Raw genomic sequence first — 17,552 nt, 5'->3', positions numbered from 1 at the left:
AAAACAGCATTATGTTTATTTTTTTTCCCCTACAGTATGCTTCCAAGTTTATACCTACAGCCAGAAAAAAATTAAAGTCTACCTAAAATGTTAAAACGATATAAGTTTACATTATTAACAAAACTATTGCTCATTCCCTTGATATTAAGAATATGCAGCTATAAAGTGTATATATATGTCTGTTTTTGTAAGTTTTTTTTTATCATATAAAAGAGGGGTAGGTAAAAAAACATAATTTTGGCGCGAAATTGTGCCCGCCGCCGGCGATTTGTGGCGGTTCATTGGAGCACCAACTAATTTTGGCACCATATAACGTCTTTTGCCTACCCCCGTTATAAGCATTTGATTAAGTTAAAACCTTTGTAAATATGTAAATACAAGTCATATATATTATGACAGATTATTAAGATAAAATTCATTCCTATTAGAAAACCAAAGTTTATATACTTTTTTATATCTTCCTATCAGTTCCTTATCCATGCAAGTAGGGAATGGAGGGAAGATTAATTTCTCCTCCATTTTTCTATCCCCTAAATTGTAACACGAACAAACAGCCTAATTTTAGAATTGCTCAGCCATATTGATACTATTATAGTAAGTTTATTATTGCTTTATTACTCGCAGCAAAGCTACTTTACAAGTAATCAATGTTAGTCAGCAGGAATCTCTAATTTTTTCGTTTTGCTTTTCCCCCCCCAGAGATCTAAAGGGATAAGACAACTAGCGACAAATTAAAGAAAAGAAATCCTAAGTTACTTTTAGTTTGAACCAACCAATCAAGAAGGCTTTATGAAAGTATCCAAAGTTTTTAAAACAATCAATGAGAGAGCATGTTTTAGAATTTTATGTGCCAGTGTAATTTTCATTTCAATGTCTCCTCCCACCCTAATTAACATAATCAAAATTCATTAGAAATTACCAAATTATTCTAGTAACCAGTTTTATCAACACGTGTTCTCATTCATTCAAAAACTTTGGGGACTTTTATTAGATCTTGATTGGTTTATACTATATGATATGTTGTCCTAATAAATTGGGTATGAACATCAATTTGTCGTCCATTGTCGTATCCCTTTAGATCCATTAAACACTCTACACTTGTGAATCCTGCTAAATTCATAAAAATGCGTCGCTACTATTGAATGAAACCATCCTTGTTAATATTTTTTTAACTGTAATTACTCTTGCCATGTTATATTAGTCCTGTATTTGAGCTATTCAGAAGCTATTAGTATTATCAAATCAGAAAAACAAAAATAAATATTGTCGAGATGTTCTAAAAAATGTACATAATTCACGCAAAAGCTTCGTTTAGTGGCATTTAATATTCTTGTAAATACTTAAAATATATTTTTTTGTAAACCATTTTGAAACATTTATCATTATTATTAAATTGATAAGGAAAAAATTCACTCAGATTTTAAAGTTATCTAAACCAAAGAAAAAGCCTAATGAATGGATGAACTTTAGAAGATTTTTGTTTCTTGTAAAAATTTTTAATTTGAGTCAATAAAAGATTATTAAAAAAGGGCATTTTAACTGTTTAGGCATTGATTTAAATCTATTAGGTCGATTATTTTTGAACAGTTTTTACTGACCAAAAATTGAGAAAAAAAATGTTTATTAAGTTCATTCTACTTATGGAAACAGGGAATCTTAAATTAAGTTTGGAATCATATTAATTATGATTAAAGGGCTATTTTCACAAAATGCATTTGAACTAATTTAGTGAACCGCATATTTTTTTGCTAGATTATGGGTTAAACTATATTTATATGGCATATATTTGAAAGAATTCAATTTTCTACCACGTAGTTTTGAAAATATCAAGACTTGAAAATCGTCTTTTTGTAATATATGCAATTTAAAAACACGATTTTCAAGTCTTGATATTTTAAAAACTACGTGGTAGAAAATTGAAATTCTTTCAAATATACCTATGCAATGAAAATGTAGTTTAACCAATTGACCAGGAAAAAAAATGTGAATCACTAAATTAAGTTCAAATGCATTTCATGAAATTACCCCTTTTATTTTATTTTTATTGAACAAATAAGGTTTCGTACATTTTTATATGATATTTTGATTGCTCAGATTCCAATGCTTATGTTAAACCAATAAAACTATGCTTTAATAAATATATATACTCTTGCCTTTGTATTTAGTAATGAAACCTATGCATTCTTCAGTTATGGAAGGAGGGATAGGCAAAAAGCGCCATTTATTGCAAATTTATTTTGTGATTCAATGATAAAAATTCAGCAAAGATACTCAAAAATTTTTAAGACTTTGGGGATATTGGATTATAAATTTCAAAGGTTCCCAAAATTTTGTAATACATTCTCTCATTTGTTGTTTTAAAAGTGTTCAAAGGTTTCAATTATTAATTTACCAACTGAAGGAATCATTTAATGATTATAATTTGGGGACATAAATCAATTTATCGTCCAATGTCTTATCCCTTAAAATCTCTGTAATCACAAAAGTAATTTTGCGCTAAATGACGCTTTTTGCCTTATGCCCAACTTTCATTATCAGTTTTGCCTTGTTACATTTTGCTTTATAATCACATAATAAAAACAATTTTGAATATGTTTTTAAATAATTCTTGCAGTAAAATGGCCTAAAACCTGAGAAATCGTCTGTGATTGGTCGAGTTTCTTTAATTTTACTTTAAAAAGACTTTTTTAGTCTTTGTGTGTTTAAAAAAAAGAAAAAGTCTAAGTCCAAAATTTAAAAAGTTTACTTTGGTGAAATTTAAAATTGTTTCTATTATGCGAACTGTTACGTAGCCTGCAGTACCTTAACTTACTTATAGTGCCTACTAATAGATATTAGCTTGTCCTTGTTTTAATGTTTATCGTAATTAGGGCACCCTAATTGTATTTTTTGGCATTTAAACATTTATTAGGGTGTCCCAAATTAAACTTAAAATAATGACATTCTATTAGAAAAAACAAGAAAACAGCACATTACAAAACGCGAGTATTATTATTGATATAGTGTGGAGTTTGAATTGACTTTTGTTTACTTTATTTGCTTATAACTATTTTCTATTTTCGGTTTTCATAAGTAAATTTCAAATGCAGTTGTATCTTAATCCTATTGTATTGGGACTGTAAATTACACTGGTACCCAAAGTTTTTTAAACACGTTCGCTCATTTGCTAGCCTAAAAACTTTTGGATTGTTTTGTCAAAGCCTGCAGTGTCTAAACCTTTCCACCAATGATTTTAATCTATATAAGGGTTTATTTTGTATATTATAATGGGGGGTAACATTAATTTATATTCCATTGTCTTATCCCTTATGATCCATGCAAGACTTTAAAGAATGATAGTTAAGCCGCGCAAGGTAATAGCAGTCAATTCAAACTCCACACTGTTAACATATTAATTTAAAAGTTTGCCTATATATTCAACACTAATGTACAAATTAAAAAAAGTTGTGAAGAATAATATTCATCCCTGTTGTTATCAGGAAGTAAGGGATAGGACAATTTGGGGGGAAATTTATTAATCCTCCATTGTCCTATCCCTGTATTTCCCTGGTTATTGTATTTTATATACAATATTTGTATTCATTTTTTGTATTATACATATTATTATTATTATTATTATTATCTGATGAATATTTTGAGTAGAGTTGCAAGTGAAATGTTTTTATTTCCAGATATTGTTATATACATACATAGAGTAGCTGCGCTACTTGTGGATAATGTCAGATGAAAATGCCGAGTTGTTTAGCACAGATGAACTGTATAAATTTGCACTTAAATATTTCAAGGTGGGTTGAATAATATATAGGTATTATGTTTGATTGCTTGGCTATAGTTTCTAAGTGTTCGGACATAGTCGTCATGGATTAGGTTAGAATACTTTAAGCCATAATGGCCAGCTCAAGCTCCATATTAAGCAGATAATGAACAATAGACTGTAATTTATACCTGTTTCCACAGTTTATCCTCACGTTCTCTTGATTGTTGACTTAAAAACTTTCTTACATTCTAGTTATTGATTTATTCGGTTACATTTTTGTAAATTAGAAAGGAAATAGGGAAAGGAAGTTGAAAGAAAAGATAATAATCTTTTATCGACATTGTGAATTACCTACTGCAGTTTATTCAGTTGTGATTACATTTCGTAACTATTAAATTATAATTATGAACATTCTAATAGAATTCTGCATAAGATTTATTTTTTTTCCCCGGCTACAAATTTTTTTATTTTTTTTCCCCCCTTGTTTTTTCTCTTCAAGTAGGGGGAAAATGAAAAAATATTTAAAGAACTCTATATTTTATTTATTTTATCCCTCATACCACACATTTTTTTAGTTTTTTTCTCCAAAGAGGGGGGGGAAATGGAAAAAATGTTTTCAGTTTTCTTAATTTTTATATTTTTTTTCCCTCCAACCACTTATTTTTTATTTTTTTCCCCCCCCCTTAGCCGGGGATCCCATGCAGAATATACACCCCTGCATTCTATTAATAAAATAAAACTACCTAAGGTATGAAACAATTTCAGGATTTTAACTATACCATTTCCTTTGATAGGTTCCAAGTTAAAATCAAATTATTTGAAACAACAGAATATACAAATTCACAACATTTTTTACTTAGACCGTCAATCGTCAATTTAAATTTTTTAATTAATATGTTTGTCTCAGGAAAATGAGGGAAGAAATTTTCATGTACAGTTTGACGAGAAACTAGAATTAGTGGCGTTAACCCAGCAAGCAAACCATGGAAATATCAAGTAAGCTTTTTGTTTGACGGGTTCTCAACAACGTCATAGCTAAAGACGTTAAAAGTTGTACCTACTTCCAGAGATGGTAAATAAACAGTTTTTTTTTAAAAAGAACAAACCAGTTTGTTTTTTTTTGGTTTAAACCGTTTATTTTTTTTTTATAAAAACCAGGTTTTTTTTTTTATAATATCCAAATTATAGGCCTGCCCCCCCCCCCCCTCTTTTCTCACCCCCTAAACGGGGGGTGCCCAAAAGAACCTGAAAAAGGGCAGCCAAAAACCGTCCGCCCAAAAGCGCCCGCTCTATTTGACAACCCTGGCTGATACGGTAATTTAGGTTTTTGACAGTTATTTACTGTATTATTTACGTTATGAAAAGATATAACTGGAAAGATAGGCCTTTGTATAAATATTTTTTTTTAAATCCATCCCTACCTTGTTTTTTTGGTTTTTTTTAATGCTTGGTTTTTTGGTTTAAACCACTTGGTTTAAACCAAGTGGTTTTTTTTATGCCATCTCTGCCTACTTCTGCTTTGTCAGATGCACGACTGCTCTGAAGTTGATATCCAAAGCTAGGATCTTTTCCAATTTGTTGGTGCCTTTTGCCAAGACATCATTTAAGCTTTTACCTGAGGAAGTCGTCGCAGATGCGTCGAAGACTACACGCACAGGTGTTGAGATTGAGTTCTCTTTAGTGACGAAGCGCCAAGGGAGGTAATATTCTCCTGGAAGGTTGTCTACTAAAGCTCTTTCCTCAGTGGACAGGTCGTCAATGTCACATGAGTAGCCATTAGATGCTAGCTTGTCATGTGATGCCAATACCTGTAGTTTTGCCTCAGGATTTTTTTGGAGTTTTCGCAACTGTGACTCCAGGACTTTGAGGGCCCTATTTCTGTTGGGTTGCAACTCCTTAACCGGATCAGCAATGAAAGGGAGGGTTGCTACGATCCGTTTTTCGTCCGGTTTGAACTTAACCGAGTTTTTGATAAGGAATTGTTCTGCTTCTTCTTTGAGAGAAGTTGCCTCCAGGATATCGCCGTTTTTGCAATCGTTGCAGACGCGGCATCCTATACAACGGTAAGGTGCTTGTGTGCCAATATCTTCACTTTCGAGGAATTTCCTTTCATGTGTTTTGACATGTTGGATATTTGAGCTGTATGTATGAACATCCAGCGAAGTGTCCTCATCTGTAGTTTCCTCTACAGTGATTGGACAGAGATGTGGGAAGGTATCATCTTTGGGGTCAGTTGCACACCAATTTTTGCCACTGTTGAAAAGTGATTCAGTGGTGTAACGATATGCAGACAGTTCGTGAGTGAAGAATAGCGCAGCACCCACGAAATTTACTGTCTCAGCTGCTTTAGCCCAAGCCTTGTGTGGTCCACCAAGTACACCTGTGTGGCCATTGACACCCTTGAGTGGGCTTCTGTACAATGACAGGCCACAGGGTAATGAGCATATGCGCATTGGGAACAAGTAGTTGTACTTGATCCCGAGAATTATGTCGACTTGGCCTCCTCCAATGACATCGGGTACAGTTGGTAGGAGTTCATGACCCTTGTAATGTGCAACAAGGTCATTGTACGGCTCGTTGAGTTCCCATCTGGGAAATGGAGCCGTTAATGTGTCCATCTTTGCGGCGATTATGGTCGCAGACATAGAACTGTCGTCAACGGGCAGTGTAAACTTGTCACTTCCATAGGGTAAGTGGACAACTTTACCGCCTGCTACATTCATGAGGGTCGGTCCTGGGCGGTGCTCCGACGCGTTTAGTCTTATAGCTGCTGAGGCTGAGACTGCTGCGGTACCGCACCCGCTGTCATAAAACACGAATAGCGGGTTCCCCGAGGGGTCAGGAACATTTTGGCACATGAAGATGCCAGGGGCGGGAACACCAGGAAAGGTGTTGGGGCCGGAATCTTCAGGTGAGGAGTCGGAGGTTTGGAGATTCATGGTGATATTATCCATGAACAGTAAATTGCCAGAGGTTATATGCATGTCCTTTGGCAAGGATTTGCGGAAGTCGTCCAGGCGACGCTTGTTCTGCTCGGTATGAACAGAACACGCAAGTATGTGTTTCTGTACACGGTGGAGTGACGCGTACTGGCAACTGTCGGTTTGACAGTAAAAGGTTGTGCGACAGTTATTTTTGTGATGATTCCACCAATCATCAATGTTTTCAAAATTGACGTTGGCGTCCATCCTGAGGCACCTGTGACATGCTTTTGTCTTGCCGTGGAGTTTACGTTTCTCCTTGTGCGGTGTGTTGATGTACACGTTGCATTCAAACAAATATGTATGTTTGTTTTGACAAAGAGCACAATCAGTCAATACGGGCTTTGAAGATGCGCCTGTATATGCTAAGAGCGGGGTTTGCGTCTTAGCCGACTTGTCAACAGTCTTGCCTTTAAAGCGTTGTTTTGGCTCCTCTGATGCATTGAAAGTTGAGGCCGTGTAAGTGTTCGAGGCTGGTTTACTCCGGTTCGAGTTTTTCTGACCAGGGTTGTTACCAGTCTGGTGTGGCTGTCTATTGCCGGAGCTACCACTGCTCGTGTTGGCATTGTTTCCAACAGAGGTTGTGGTGCCAGTATGGAGGGATGCTCCTTCATGCTGATTAAGCTGGTATTGGAGTTGGCGTAGCTCACAATCAAGGAAGAGGAGAAGCTGTTCATAGCAATACTGCCCATCTTCCTCTCCATTTTCATCAGCGCTTTTGAGGAACGTTTTTGACATTTCCTTAAAGTAGTCGCCTTTGAGAAGGTTCAGCACGGAGTTGGCGATATCTGTTTTGCCGTGATACAGAGTTTGCTCCGCATCGTTCTCTTTTGCAAACTCCTGGGTATCAGCAAGTAATGAACGGAGTTTTACCATCCAGGTAATCTGCTGTTCCCAGTTGTATTTTGGGCATGGTCCAAGTTCCATGATTTTAGCCTTGCGTTTGGCTATGATGCTGGTTTTACTGCCATAGTGGAACGACAGTTGCTTCATACAAGCCTTAATGTTTTTTTCGGCTGAGCACAACATCTGTGCGTTGCCTTGCAGGCATTTTTCCTTCAGGATTTCTAACGCTTCGACTTCTGCTATTGAAGGCATTGAGTCGATGTAAATCTGGAACTTCTTTTGGAACGTGAATAGGTCAAATTTATCCGTTTTAGCCCCAGAAAAGTGAGGGATAGGAATGTTAGATGACCGCTGATTGAAAGAGTGTCCTGAGATAGGTACCCCAAATCGAGTTCTCAAACTTTCAACGAAGGATTCCACGCTGGATATCTCGGTTTCAAGCATGGTCGACTGGGCATCTAATGCTGTTGCATCTTGCTCCATGTCAGTAACCATTGCGTCCTCACATAAGGTTTTGGCTTTCTGTAAGGTACGCTGTGCTTTCTCAATTAGCTCTTTAAATTGAGCATTGAGCTTATTGAACTGACCTAACTGCTTAACTTCAGTGGTTTTAAGATCAGTGAATTTTTCGCAGAGGTCGTCAAGCTCCACAAGCAAAGGGTCCCTTTTTTGTTTTACCCTTGCTTGCTTCACCGCGTATGTCGTAGGATTAATGCGGTTGGGGATGGGGGCTGTATGCTGGAGCGTAGTTGCTGCAGGAACAGCTGTGGCTTGAGCCGTAACTGCTGGAGGCGCAGTTACTTGCCTGTCACATGGTAAGGTACCTGCCTCGGATCCGACTGCTGAAGTGGTAGTCGAGTCGTCAGAACAGGTAGAGAGAGGTACTGCTGGAGCAGCAGTTGTCGTAATTGATTGGGCTTTCAATCGTGACGTACGATGTTCATGAATGAATTCGATTTTCGAGCGCATTGCTAAACGTAGCTGTAGTGCTTTGTTTACATCAACTTCGGTGACCCTTGGGTCTGGGCTGTTGCGAAAGAAAGCTATGATGTGGCGAATTGACGAGGCTTTTTCTTCCAATAATGATAGACTATTGTCTAGCTTTTCAATGCTAAACCTGTCAGGGTTATTTATGATGCCCTGACAGTCTTCGTCTATCATCATGCACTCATCGCATTTGATGATGAGTTTGGTTGCCTCATCAGTCATGGTTGGGGTCTGCGCTGTAAAAAGCGTAGATAGATCAACACTAATATTGTGTGTCGATGTGGAAGCGTTATAAGCTGAGCCTGGGAGGTGGTCGTGTAACGGGAACTGTTCAGGGTTATAAAAAACCTCGTCCTGAACCTCTTTCTGTAAATCTTCAGAATAGAGTTGTTCCAGAGCTTCTTCAAGAATTGAAGCTGATTTTTGAAAGGATGGTATGGGGGAATAATTATCCCAATCTAGTTGCTGTGGGGCTAGCTCAAACTCTTCAGTATCTGTAGGGGTTGTGGGGGTTTGTGGTGAAAGGCCGTTATACGGATGTGTAACGGGAAATGTTATCAATGGATCAACAGGTGAAGAGGGTAGGTGGGGGGCTGCAAGTAATTGGGGAGCTGCAGGGGGTGTAGGGAATCCTCGGATAGGTGACGGGGATGGGCTACGGTGGTGGCTGTTTTGGCCTGGGGGGGTGCGACTAACACTGGACCTGCGTGAAGAAACGACAGGCCTAGAGTTGCGGTCAACCGGTTTTTTCCGTTGAAGTAGCGCTTTTTTTGTTTTAAGGAGTTTTTTGGCGCGTAATTCAAACGGGGTGTTGAGTTTATGTTTTTTGGCTAAAACTCTGACGGTTTTAGGCCGCCGGTTCACAACAGTCGCAGAGTCGGATTTTGAACGTGTATTTTGTGGAGGGGTGGGGTGGTTAATGGAGGGTAGGTGAAGGGTGTTATGCCTTGAGCGTGTAATTGCTCCGGGCGGTTTTGTAATGAAAACTTCCCTCATTTACCACTTATGGATGGTTTTATTATATTTCTATATACTACCCTTTTTTTTTTTTTTTTTTTATTGGTGATTATTATTTTCTAAGTTCCGGTTGAACAGAACCATTGAAGCTAATAATGGGATGGGTCTTGTAAAGTACAAGTACCGGAGGAAATAAGGGGGGGGGGGGGTTTTAAGTGGCCTTGTGAACAAGTGCCGGGGGGTAAAGTTTGGATGTGCCCTCAATTAATAAGAGCTAAATTAGACCAAGCTGTATGGTCAGGAGTTTTTCCAGGTATGGCACAGTATCCAAGATCTTATATCAACATCAATGTCAAAGTCAAATTGTTGGCTAAGATAGATATTGTTAACAGACAGACACAAAGACTTCTAGGCACTTTGCTGGAATAAATTTTGTACCTGCTGTTTATACAGTGTGTTCTTCAAATCTGCTTTCCTGTTCTTTCCAGCCTCTGGTCTTCCAGTATCCCGGGTTACCACTGTGGTTGTCCGGGCATTTGTTTCTGCAAGTATCAAGGTCGTGGAAGTAGGGGGCAGGTTGATGTTGGTTTGCTGAAATAATTAAATATTAATATGTTTAATAAATCAGTTGAAACCTAAAACTTTATCCTAGCTACCAGCCTTAGTTTTCCCATCCTGTATTTTATATACTTTAAGGGTTAAGGTACAGTAAAAGAGAAATGGCAGCTCTACCTGTATATTGGATAGTGCCAGCCTAGATTTCTCTTAAGAGCCGGCAGACATTATAGATAGACGGTCTGAAAAAGTTTTGTTTTTGAATGATTGGAAAAAAGAAAGAACAGACCGATTATTTATAATATCTGCCGCAGTAGACTGAAAGCAACCTTCTGTTCTGGCTCGACCTAAAAATGGACAGCCGTTAGATTGGACTGCACAACATCACTTAGTATAGCGAGAATGTTTTAAAATGTCCCAAAACAAAAATAAGACAATTACACATGAATTTAAGCAGTTATACAGGGGAAATTGAACTGTAAATTACACCAGAGGTGGATTCTTTAAAAAGATTTGCCCCATTTATCGCTTAGTGGGGCAAAATTGTTTTCGTGAAAAATCCACCAAAATCACATTAAAAATCTACAAAAATTAAACAAAATCATAGAAGGGTTATTAACATAAGATTTTATTTAATTTTTGTAGATTTTCAATGTGATTTTGGTGTATTTTTCACGAAAACAATTTTGCCCCACTAAGCGATTAGTGGGGCAAAGTTTTTTAAAGAATCCACCTTAGATGTGTTTCGTTGGCTCAAAAACATTTGGTGCTATAATTGAATTTTGATCGGTTACTTCCAGACTTGTAGTTTCAAAAAAACATTTAAACCAAAAGTTTTAATCTAAAGAGGGTAGGTTTGGTTTAGCATCATTATGGATGTTTTTCACTCTTTCTTCCATTGTCTTTTCCCATTAGATACCATTCTTTGAACTAGCTGATTATTCATTTTTTTTGTTTTAGAAATGTTGAATTACCACCCATCGGAGCCCTGGACGTGATAGGGAAGCAGCGGCGGGCTGCCTGGGCCAACCTTGGGGACATGGACAGACAGGAGGCCAAGCAACAGTTTGTCACCAGGCAAAGAAAATAAAGTATAGAATAGAATCCAGGTAGAAGATTCTGCCTGGCTAGCCTGAAATAAAATTGGAACTTTTATTCAAAAGTTTTTCTGGCTTTTAGTAAAATCGCATGAATTCAGAAATTATCCAGAAATATTATTATTAAAATAAAAGCCTTTTAGATTAATTTACTAAAAGCTAGAAGAACTCGCATTAAACCAACTTCTCCAATACACAAAGAATTAAAATTTTGTATTATGGGCAAAACCATAAACAAAATTTAATATTAATGTGAATTTATTTTGTAAATAATGTTATTAGTATTTTTAAATATTTTTATTATGTCCTAACTGGATATTTGTATAATGTAAGATTGTGATCACTTTTTTAATGCGCAAGCGCAACTTTTCTTCCATATTGCAAGAAATATTTCAGGTTTTCAATTGTATACTTTATCTTATTTGTGAGCAGGCTGCGCAACCTTGTCAAGAACTTTCAAATATATCTGGATGATAAGACTGAACAAGAGAGAATACGGTGAGATTTCAATTTTCAGTATGGCTTCGAAACCGATTGATATCTGCTGGAATAAAACCGGTTCTCAGTCATACTGAAAAATCATGTATAGCAACGTATTACAGACAATTTTCCACGAAAATGAAAAGAAAAACCATAATATTAATTAAAATACCAGTTTTGTTAGCTAAGGACTTCGGCCTCTTAAACTAACAAAACTGGAATAATAACAAACACTACTTTGATTTATGACTTTATAGACTGATGGACGTACAGACTTAACTTAATTATATAGTAGCTTCGCTACTAAAATGTATATTCCATAAAGGAGGTTAGAAGAGGCGGCACAACTAAAAGAAAAATTGGAAAAAGAATCAGTAGAAAAAGAAAAAACTCAACAGAAACAGAAGGAAGAAATGGAAAGAAGAAAGATAAAGGTATAACAATTTTTTTAGGTGCTTTCAGGGATCTCTAGGGATAAGACAATAGACGAATGAATTTACATCCACTGTGATGAAAAACAAAATTACTCCTTTTGTAGATTATTATTGGTTGAAAAGTTTAGACACTGCTAGTTTGAATTCACCAATCCTCAAGAATTAATGTAAGTAAAGAAAGTTTATAAAACTCTGGGGGACCAGTAAAATTACAGTCCAATGTCCCTTTCGATCCAGGATGCAATATATAAGATAAGCTTCCGATTTTGAATCCGATAAATATAAGGCCGGATAATAATAAAAAGTTTAATTGTCATGCTTATTAGCAGCTGTTATTTTTCATGTAAAGAAATTTAGTATTGCTCAACCTTGAGAGAGGGGACAATGGACTGTTAATTACACTAGTTCCCAAAGTTTTAAAACAGCGTTTTCTTATTTGTTGGCTTAACAACTTTGGAAACTTTTAGGGAATTTTGATAGGTTGGATCTTTAAATTGAGTGTCCAAACGTTTTAACCACCGATTGTAATCTACAAACGGGGTAATTTTGTGTACCATTATTTACATAAATTTTTTGGCCATTGTCTTATCCCCGTAGATTCCTGATAGCTCATCAAGGCCCTAACTGCCAAATCACTGTGAAAACAGTGGATAACTAATACAATATCTACTATATTTAGGATGCTCTAAACAATCAAACATTTGCGCAATTCAAGAGCTACGCAGAGCAACAGTACCCTGGTAACCCGGACCAACAGGCAATTTTCATCAAACAATTACAGGTAAAAGGATAGGTCAATGATAGATCAATGATTGGCAAGAGAAAGGTCATTGATCAATACCTAAAGATGTACCATTTTTGGGTACAAGATAGGTTTATGTTAGAAGATTGAAAAGCTATTGATAGGTCATTTATAGATTGATATATCTACTAATAGTTAATGTCAGGTCTAGTATAAGTCAATCATAGGTTAAAGATACTTCATTGATAGGTCAAGAAGTGGACATTGTAATAGGTCAAGAATTGTAATTGATAGGTCATGGACAGGTCAACAATATATAGCAAATTGGTTATGGATAGGTTTAGACTATGTCTAGAATAGGTTAAGGATATGTCGATGATAGATCATTGTTTGACCACTGACAGATCAATGTTAGAAAATTGAAAAGCTTTATAGGTCAATCATAAAACAGTGATAAGTCAATCATAATCCAAGGGAAGGTCATTGATAAATTACCAATTGGCCATAATAAATAAAGGATTGGTAATTGAAAGGCTAAGAATAGGTCATAATTGGTCAAGGAAAGTTAAAGGACTGGTAATAAGGATAGTGCAATGATAGGTCAAAATGATAGTCAATGTTTAGGTATTTATGGAGAGATCAATGATAGTATAATGTCGTTAACGATAATGTCATTATAAGCTTGAAGGTTGGTCCTATTTATAGTTTAGGAATTGATCATTATCATTTTTAATACTTTAGGAACAACATTATCATCAGTACATGCAGCAAATAGTCCAACAAACCCAGATCACCTCATCCAATCCAACAGCATCTGCATGTTCTACGCAGCAGTCGACAGCAGCCATGAGTAATGGCTCTACGCAGCTTGCATCGCCTGTGAGTAATGGTTCTACGCAGCTAACATCAGCTGTGAGTAATGGTTCTACGCAGCTTGCCACACCTGTCAGTAATGGTTCTACGCAGTTAGCGTCATCTATTAGCAATGGTTCTACGCAGGATGTTTCAACTGCCAGTACTGCTCTTGCTGATGACCTAGGTAAGAATTGATATATAAATTTCCCTGAAAAATGCCTTTTCCAGCTGGCTAATATAATGATACTTCCATCTCCTTTCCTACCGGAGAAACGTACTGACCCAATAAATGATGAATACAGTAGCAACCTAAATTGACGACAAAGTTTCCCCTGTCTTAATGATTATTTTGTTATTATTCATGTGCAAGATTTATCATTCTTTCGGTATTTTAGGATTTTTTAAATTTTCAATTTTGAAAATGTCTAATCCGATTACTATCTGCTAGGTTAGAACCGGTACTCAGCCATACATAAAACTTATTTATAGCATCGTATAACAGACAATTTTTTCACAAATTCCTAATAAAATAGAAATTATAATATTGTAAACCAGTTTAATGTCCGCGGAAAGCTGTCTGTATTACGATACTACAAATAACTATTAACAAAAATAAAAAAAATTAGGTTCTACGGACACAACCAATGGAGGAGGATCATTTACAAACCCCTATGGTCACGAGCTTCTAGATGAAGAGGCCGCAGCCAACTCTGCTGAGATGGTGTACATGGGCAACCATGCGGGCTACGGGCATGAGGATGGACAGGAGGATGTGGAAACTAACCTATCCATGCTGGATATTAATAAAGCCAATATGGAGGTAAATATTATAATGTCAATTCAAAAATGTAAACAAAGTCAGCTGATTGCAAACCATGGTACTGGTACGCGATATCCGCGTAGAATTATGAAAAGTATTATGTCGTCTTTGTGTAAAAATAACATTAGAATTAATAAATAAAACAAAGAAAATTTTGTTTAAACGGCGTATGTCTATTCTGCGTTTGTTTACTCCGACGTTTGTCAGTTCTGCGTTTGTTGACTTCGACGTTTGCCACTCCTGCATTTGTCCTGAAACCTTATTTTCTACATGATATCTTTCTATCATCATATCTAGGATCTAGATGCAGAAGAAGCTAACATGTGGACAAGAAAAGATATCAATGATTTTAAAGAAGCCATTAAAAAAGATGAATCAGATGCTATTATAAAGGTAAATACATTTGCATTGATCAAGATGCTTTACAATCTGGGTGTTCTCAATCCAAGACTGAAAACTTCTGGAAAAATTCCATAAACTGGTAATTAGGAGCTTTCAAATAGAACCCAAGATGCAATTTGTAATTCTTAAAGTAAATCAGACGTTAATATATGTTTGTTTTCCAGTCTATAAGATTAAAAATTAAGATTCTATTTGTTGTATACCAATTTCATTGATAGAAAATAATGTACATGTGATGTTTGCATCGCTTTTTAAAAATATCGATACTTCAGGTTGGACATGGAGAAACGGTGACGGTGCGCGTGCCAACCCACCAGGACGGGAAGGCCCTGTATTGGGAGTTTGCTACGGATTATTATGACATCGGATTTGGTGTCTTCTTCGAGTGGGTGGAACCGGAAGATACACAGGTAAACTTTTTATTATTTTACAGTGTCCAAACTTTTCTAACAATATTATTCTAAGAATTAAATTCATTACTTTAATATCATTGTGAAGTACATTTTTCGTACATTTTCTTTTCACCTAAACGGTCTATTAACCGTTCTGTTTTCAAAAGGGTAAAAGGGGAAAAATAGCTTAAAACCATCCCAAATACTAACATCAACAATTAAATCACCTAAAACTATTCTTGTATTTATGTTAAGCTTCCCTAAAAAGGAAGAACTTCATCACTTCAGCAAGTAGTCATTGAAATATTAAGCTTCAGATAAAAATACCTAACTTCTTTAAATGATAGGAAATTGCTGTACCAGTACAGGAAACTCGATTTCTGTGCTACACTACTTATGTGTGTTGTCATTTTTGTTCAGGTGACAGTTCACGTGTCTGACAGTGAGGACGAGGATGAGGAGGAGATATTTGATGAGGAGGGCGGCGAGGGAGACGGCGGCGAGGGCGGCGGCGGTGGAAGAGGGGACCCAGAGGCTGGCGGCAAAGGATATCCGGTAGATAATGGTCCCCCCACCTCCTGTATTGTTCCAATTTACAGGTATTTAAAATCCTTATATAATATATGTGAAGTATTTGGATGGTTGCGTGTCTATTAAGATCTCGTAAATGGCATTGAAAGTTAACAATAGCTTGTTATTTATAAACAACTTGAAGTTGGAAACTATTGTCCGGTGGATAACACCCCCTCCCCCCCCCCCCCCCCCCCCGACTCCAATTTATAGGTACGGTTTTATTTAGAGAGAAGAATGAAAACAGCTTCAAGTTGCAAAGAACAAAAAATGTACATTGACAAACGGACAACGTAAGTTAGAGAGCAGTGGTTTAGTGGTCATAAGGAATAGTTATTATTTGTCACTGTTAAATTGTAAAAAATAACGAAACCTTTCCAAAACATAATTAAGTTTTGTATTTGGAGCATGACCGACAGACTGACATACAAAATAAGTTGTTATATTAATAATCTGTGGATATCCTTATTTTAAGAGTAGCTGCGCTACTAAATTACTATAACTATAATGTTTCAGACGTGATTGCCATGAAGAGGTGTACGCAGGTTGTCATAACTATCCATCACAAGGTCTGTTTTAATTCAGGGAGGGAGGGGACATAGGGCTGTTTAAATTATTACACTAGTCCCCAAAGTTTTATAATCATAGTGATTGCCATGAAGAGGTGTACGCAAGTTGTCACAACTATCCATCACAAGGTCAGTTTGGACTCAGGGAGGGAGGGGACATTGGACTGTTTATTACACTAGTCCCCAAAGTTTTATAATCATAGTAATTGCTATGAAGAAGTGTACGCAGGTTGCCATAACTATCCATCACAAGGTCAGTTTTAATTCAGGGAGGGAGGGGACATAGGGCTGTTTATTACACTAGTCCCCAAAGTTTTATAATCATAGTGATTGCCATGAAGAAGTGTACGCAGGTTGCCATAACTATCCATCACAAGGTCTGTTTTATTCCATGCTATAATTCACTGTGTCCGTCCGTCCGTCCGTCCGTCCGTAACGCTATAGTTAAAATATAGGGAGGGAGGGGATATAAGGCTGTGTATTACACTAATCTCCAAAGTTGTAAAATAATGTTGTCTTATTCGTTAGCTCAACAACTTTGGTGACTTTTCTTGAATTTTGATTGGATGGTTCATGAAGTCAAGTGTCCAAACGTTTCTATAATCTATAGAAGGGGTAATTTTGTGTATCATCATTGGGGATCAATTTATCGGTCATTGTCTTATCCCTTTAGATCCCTGGTTTTAATTTCTATTATTACATCCACTCTATAACTCACTTTGTCCGTCCGTCCGTAACGCTTTGGGTGAAATGCGTCTTTCTTGGCTGTCATTCAAGATAGACGTGTACAATTTTTAAAAAGATTTCATATAACATTTAGCATCCTGTATACAACTTAATTGGTACGTCAATCTGTCTCTCAAGCTAGAAAAGTGAATTGTTTATTGAAATTTTGTTTTAGGTGTGTACCTGCTAAAGTTTGACAACTCCTACTCGCTCTGGCGGTCAAAAACACTGTACTACAGGGTCTATTACACGCGTTAAGCTTTTCAGGGTGGCAAGGAGTCAGTATAGAACTAGTAGTTTAACTGGCCAGAATAAGTAAAAAATGTTGAAACAAATTATTAGATCATAAAAGATTTTCCAGTAAGGCTTCGAAACCGATTGA

At 36.5% G+C, this 17,552-nt stretch overlaps 2 protein-coding genes across 29 annotated transcripts in view; both read left to right on the top strand.

The window, feature by feature from the left end:
* The window catches only part of LOC145322935 (uncharacterized), a 14,291-nt gene extending 10,619 nt beyond the window's left edge, over positions 1 to 3,672 (top strand). For 2 of the 26 annotated variants that reach the window (XM_080165331.1, XM_080165317.1), the window contains exons 10-12: positions 2,095 to 2,164; positions 2,952 to 3,009; positions 3,404 to 3,672. The gene's annotated coding sequence lies outside the window, so the exon portion shown is untranslated. Of the gene's footprint in view, positions 1 to 2,094; positions 2,165 to 2,792; positions 3,026 to 3,363 lie in introns of all 26 variants that reach the window. The other 24 variants (XM_080165332.1, XM_080165318.1, XM_080165324.1 and 21 more) reach the window with 15 other exon arrangements.
* LOC145322934 (Golgi resident protein GCP60) lies at positions 3,666 to 17,552 on the top strand. Of its 3 annotated transcripts, none has more exons than XM_080165303.1 (14): positions 3,666 to 3,785; positions 4,665 to 4,753; positions 11,044 to 11,154; positions 11,607 to 11,678; positions 11,986 to 12,094; positions 12,774 to 12,875; positions 13,578 to 13,875; positions 14,318 to 14,511; positions 14,809 to 14,904; positions 15,186 to 15,323; positions 15,726 to 15,904; positions 16,392 to 16,420; positions 16,674 to 16,697; positions 17,346 to 17,546. In XM_080165303.1, the coding sequence occupies exons 1-14, from the start codon at positions 3,717 to 3,719 to the stop codon at positions 17,426 to 17,428; spliced, it is 1,593 nt and encodes a 530-aa protein (XP_080021429.1). In that variant the 5' UTR covers positions 3,666 to 3,716; the 3' UTR covers positions 17,429 to 17,546. The 3 variants fall into 3 exon arrangements, with proteins under 3 accessions (XP_080021429.1, XP_080021428.1, XP_080021430.1); XM_080165302.1 differs by having other exon boundaries at positions 11,044 to 11,160; positions 11,613 to 11,678; XM_080165304.1 differs by lacking the exon at positions 16,674 to 16,697 and having other exon boundaries at positions 11,044 to 11,160; positions 11,613 to 11,678; positions 16,392 to 16,444; positions 17,346 to 17,552.

Source organism: Acartia tonsa, chromosome 6 (genome assembly GCF_053477335.1).
Source record: "Acartia tonsa isolate MP-2025a chromosome 6, ASM5347733v1, whole genome shotgun sequence".
Classification (NCBI taxonomy): domain Eukaryota; kingdom Metazoa; phylum Arthropoda; class Copepoda; order Calanoida; family Acartiidae; genus Acartia; species Acartia tonsa.
This window is presented reverse-complemented; position numbering and strand designations above follow the sequence as displayed.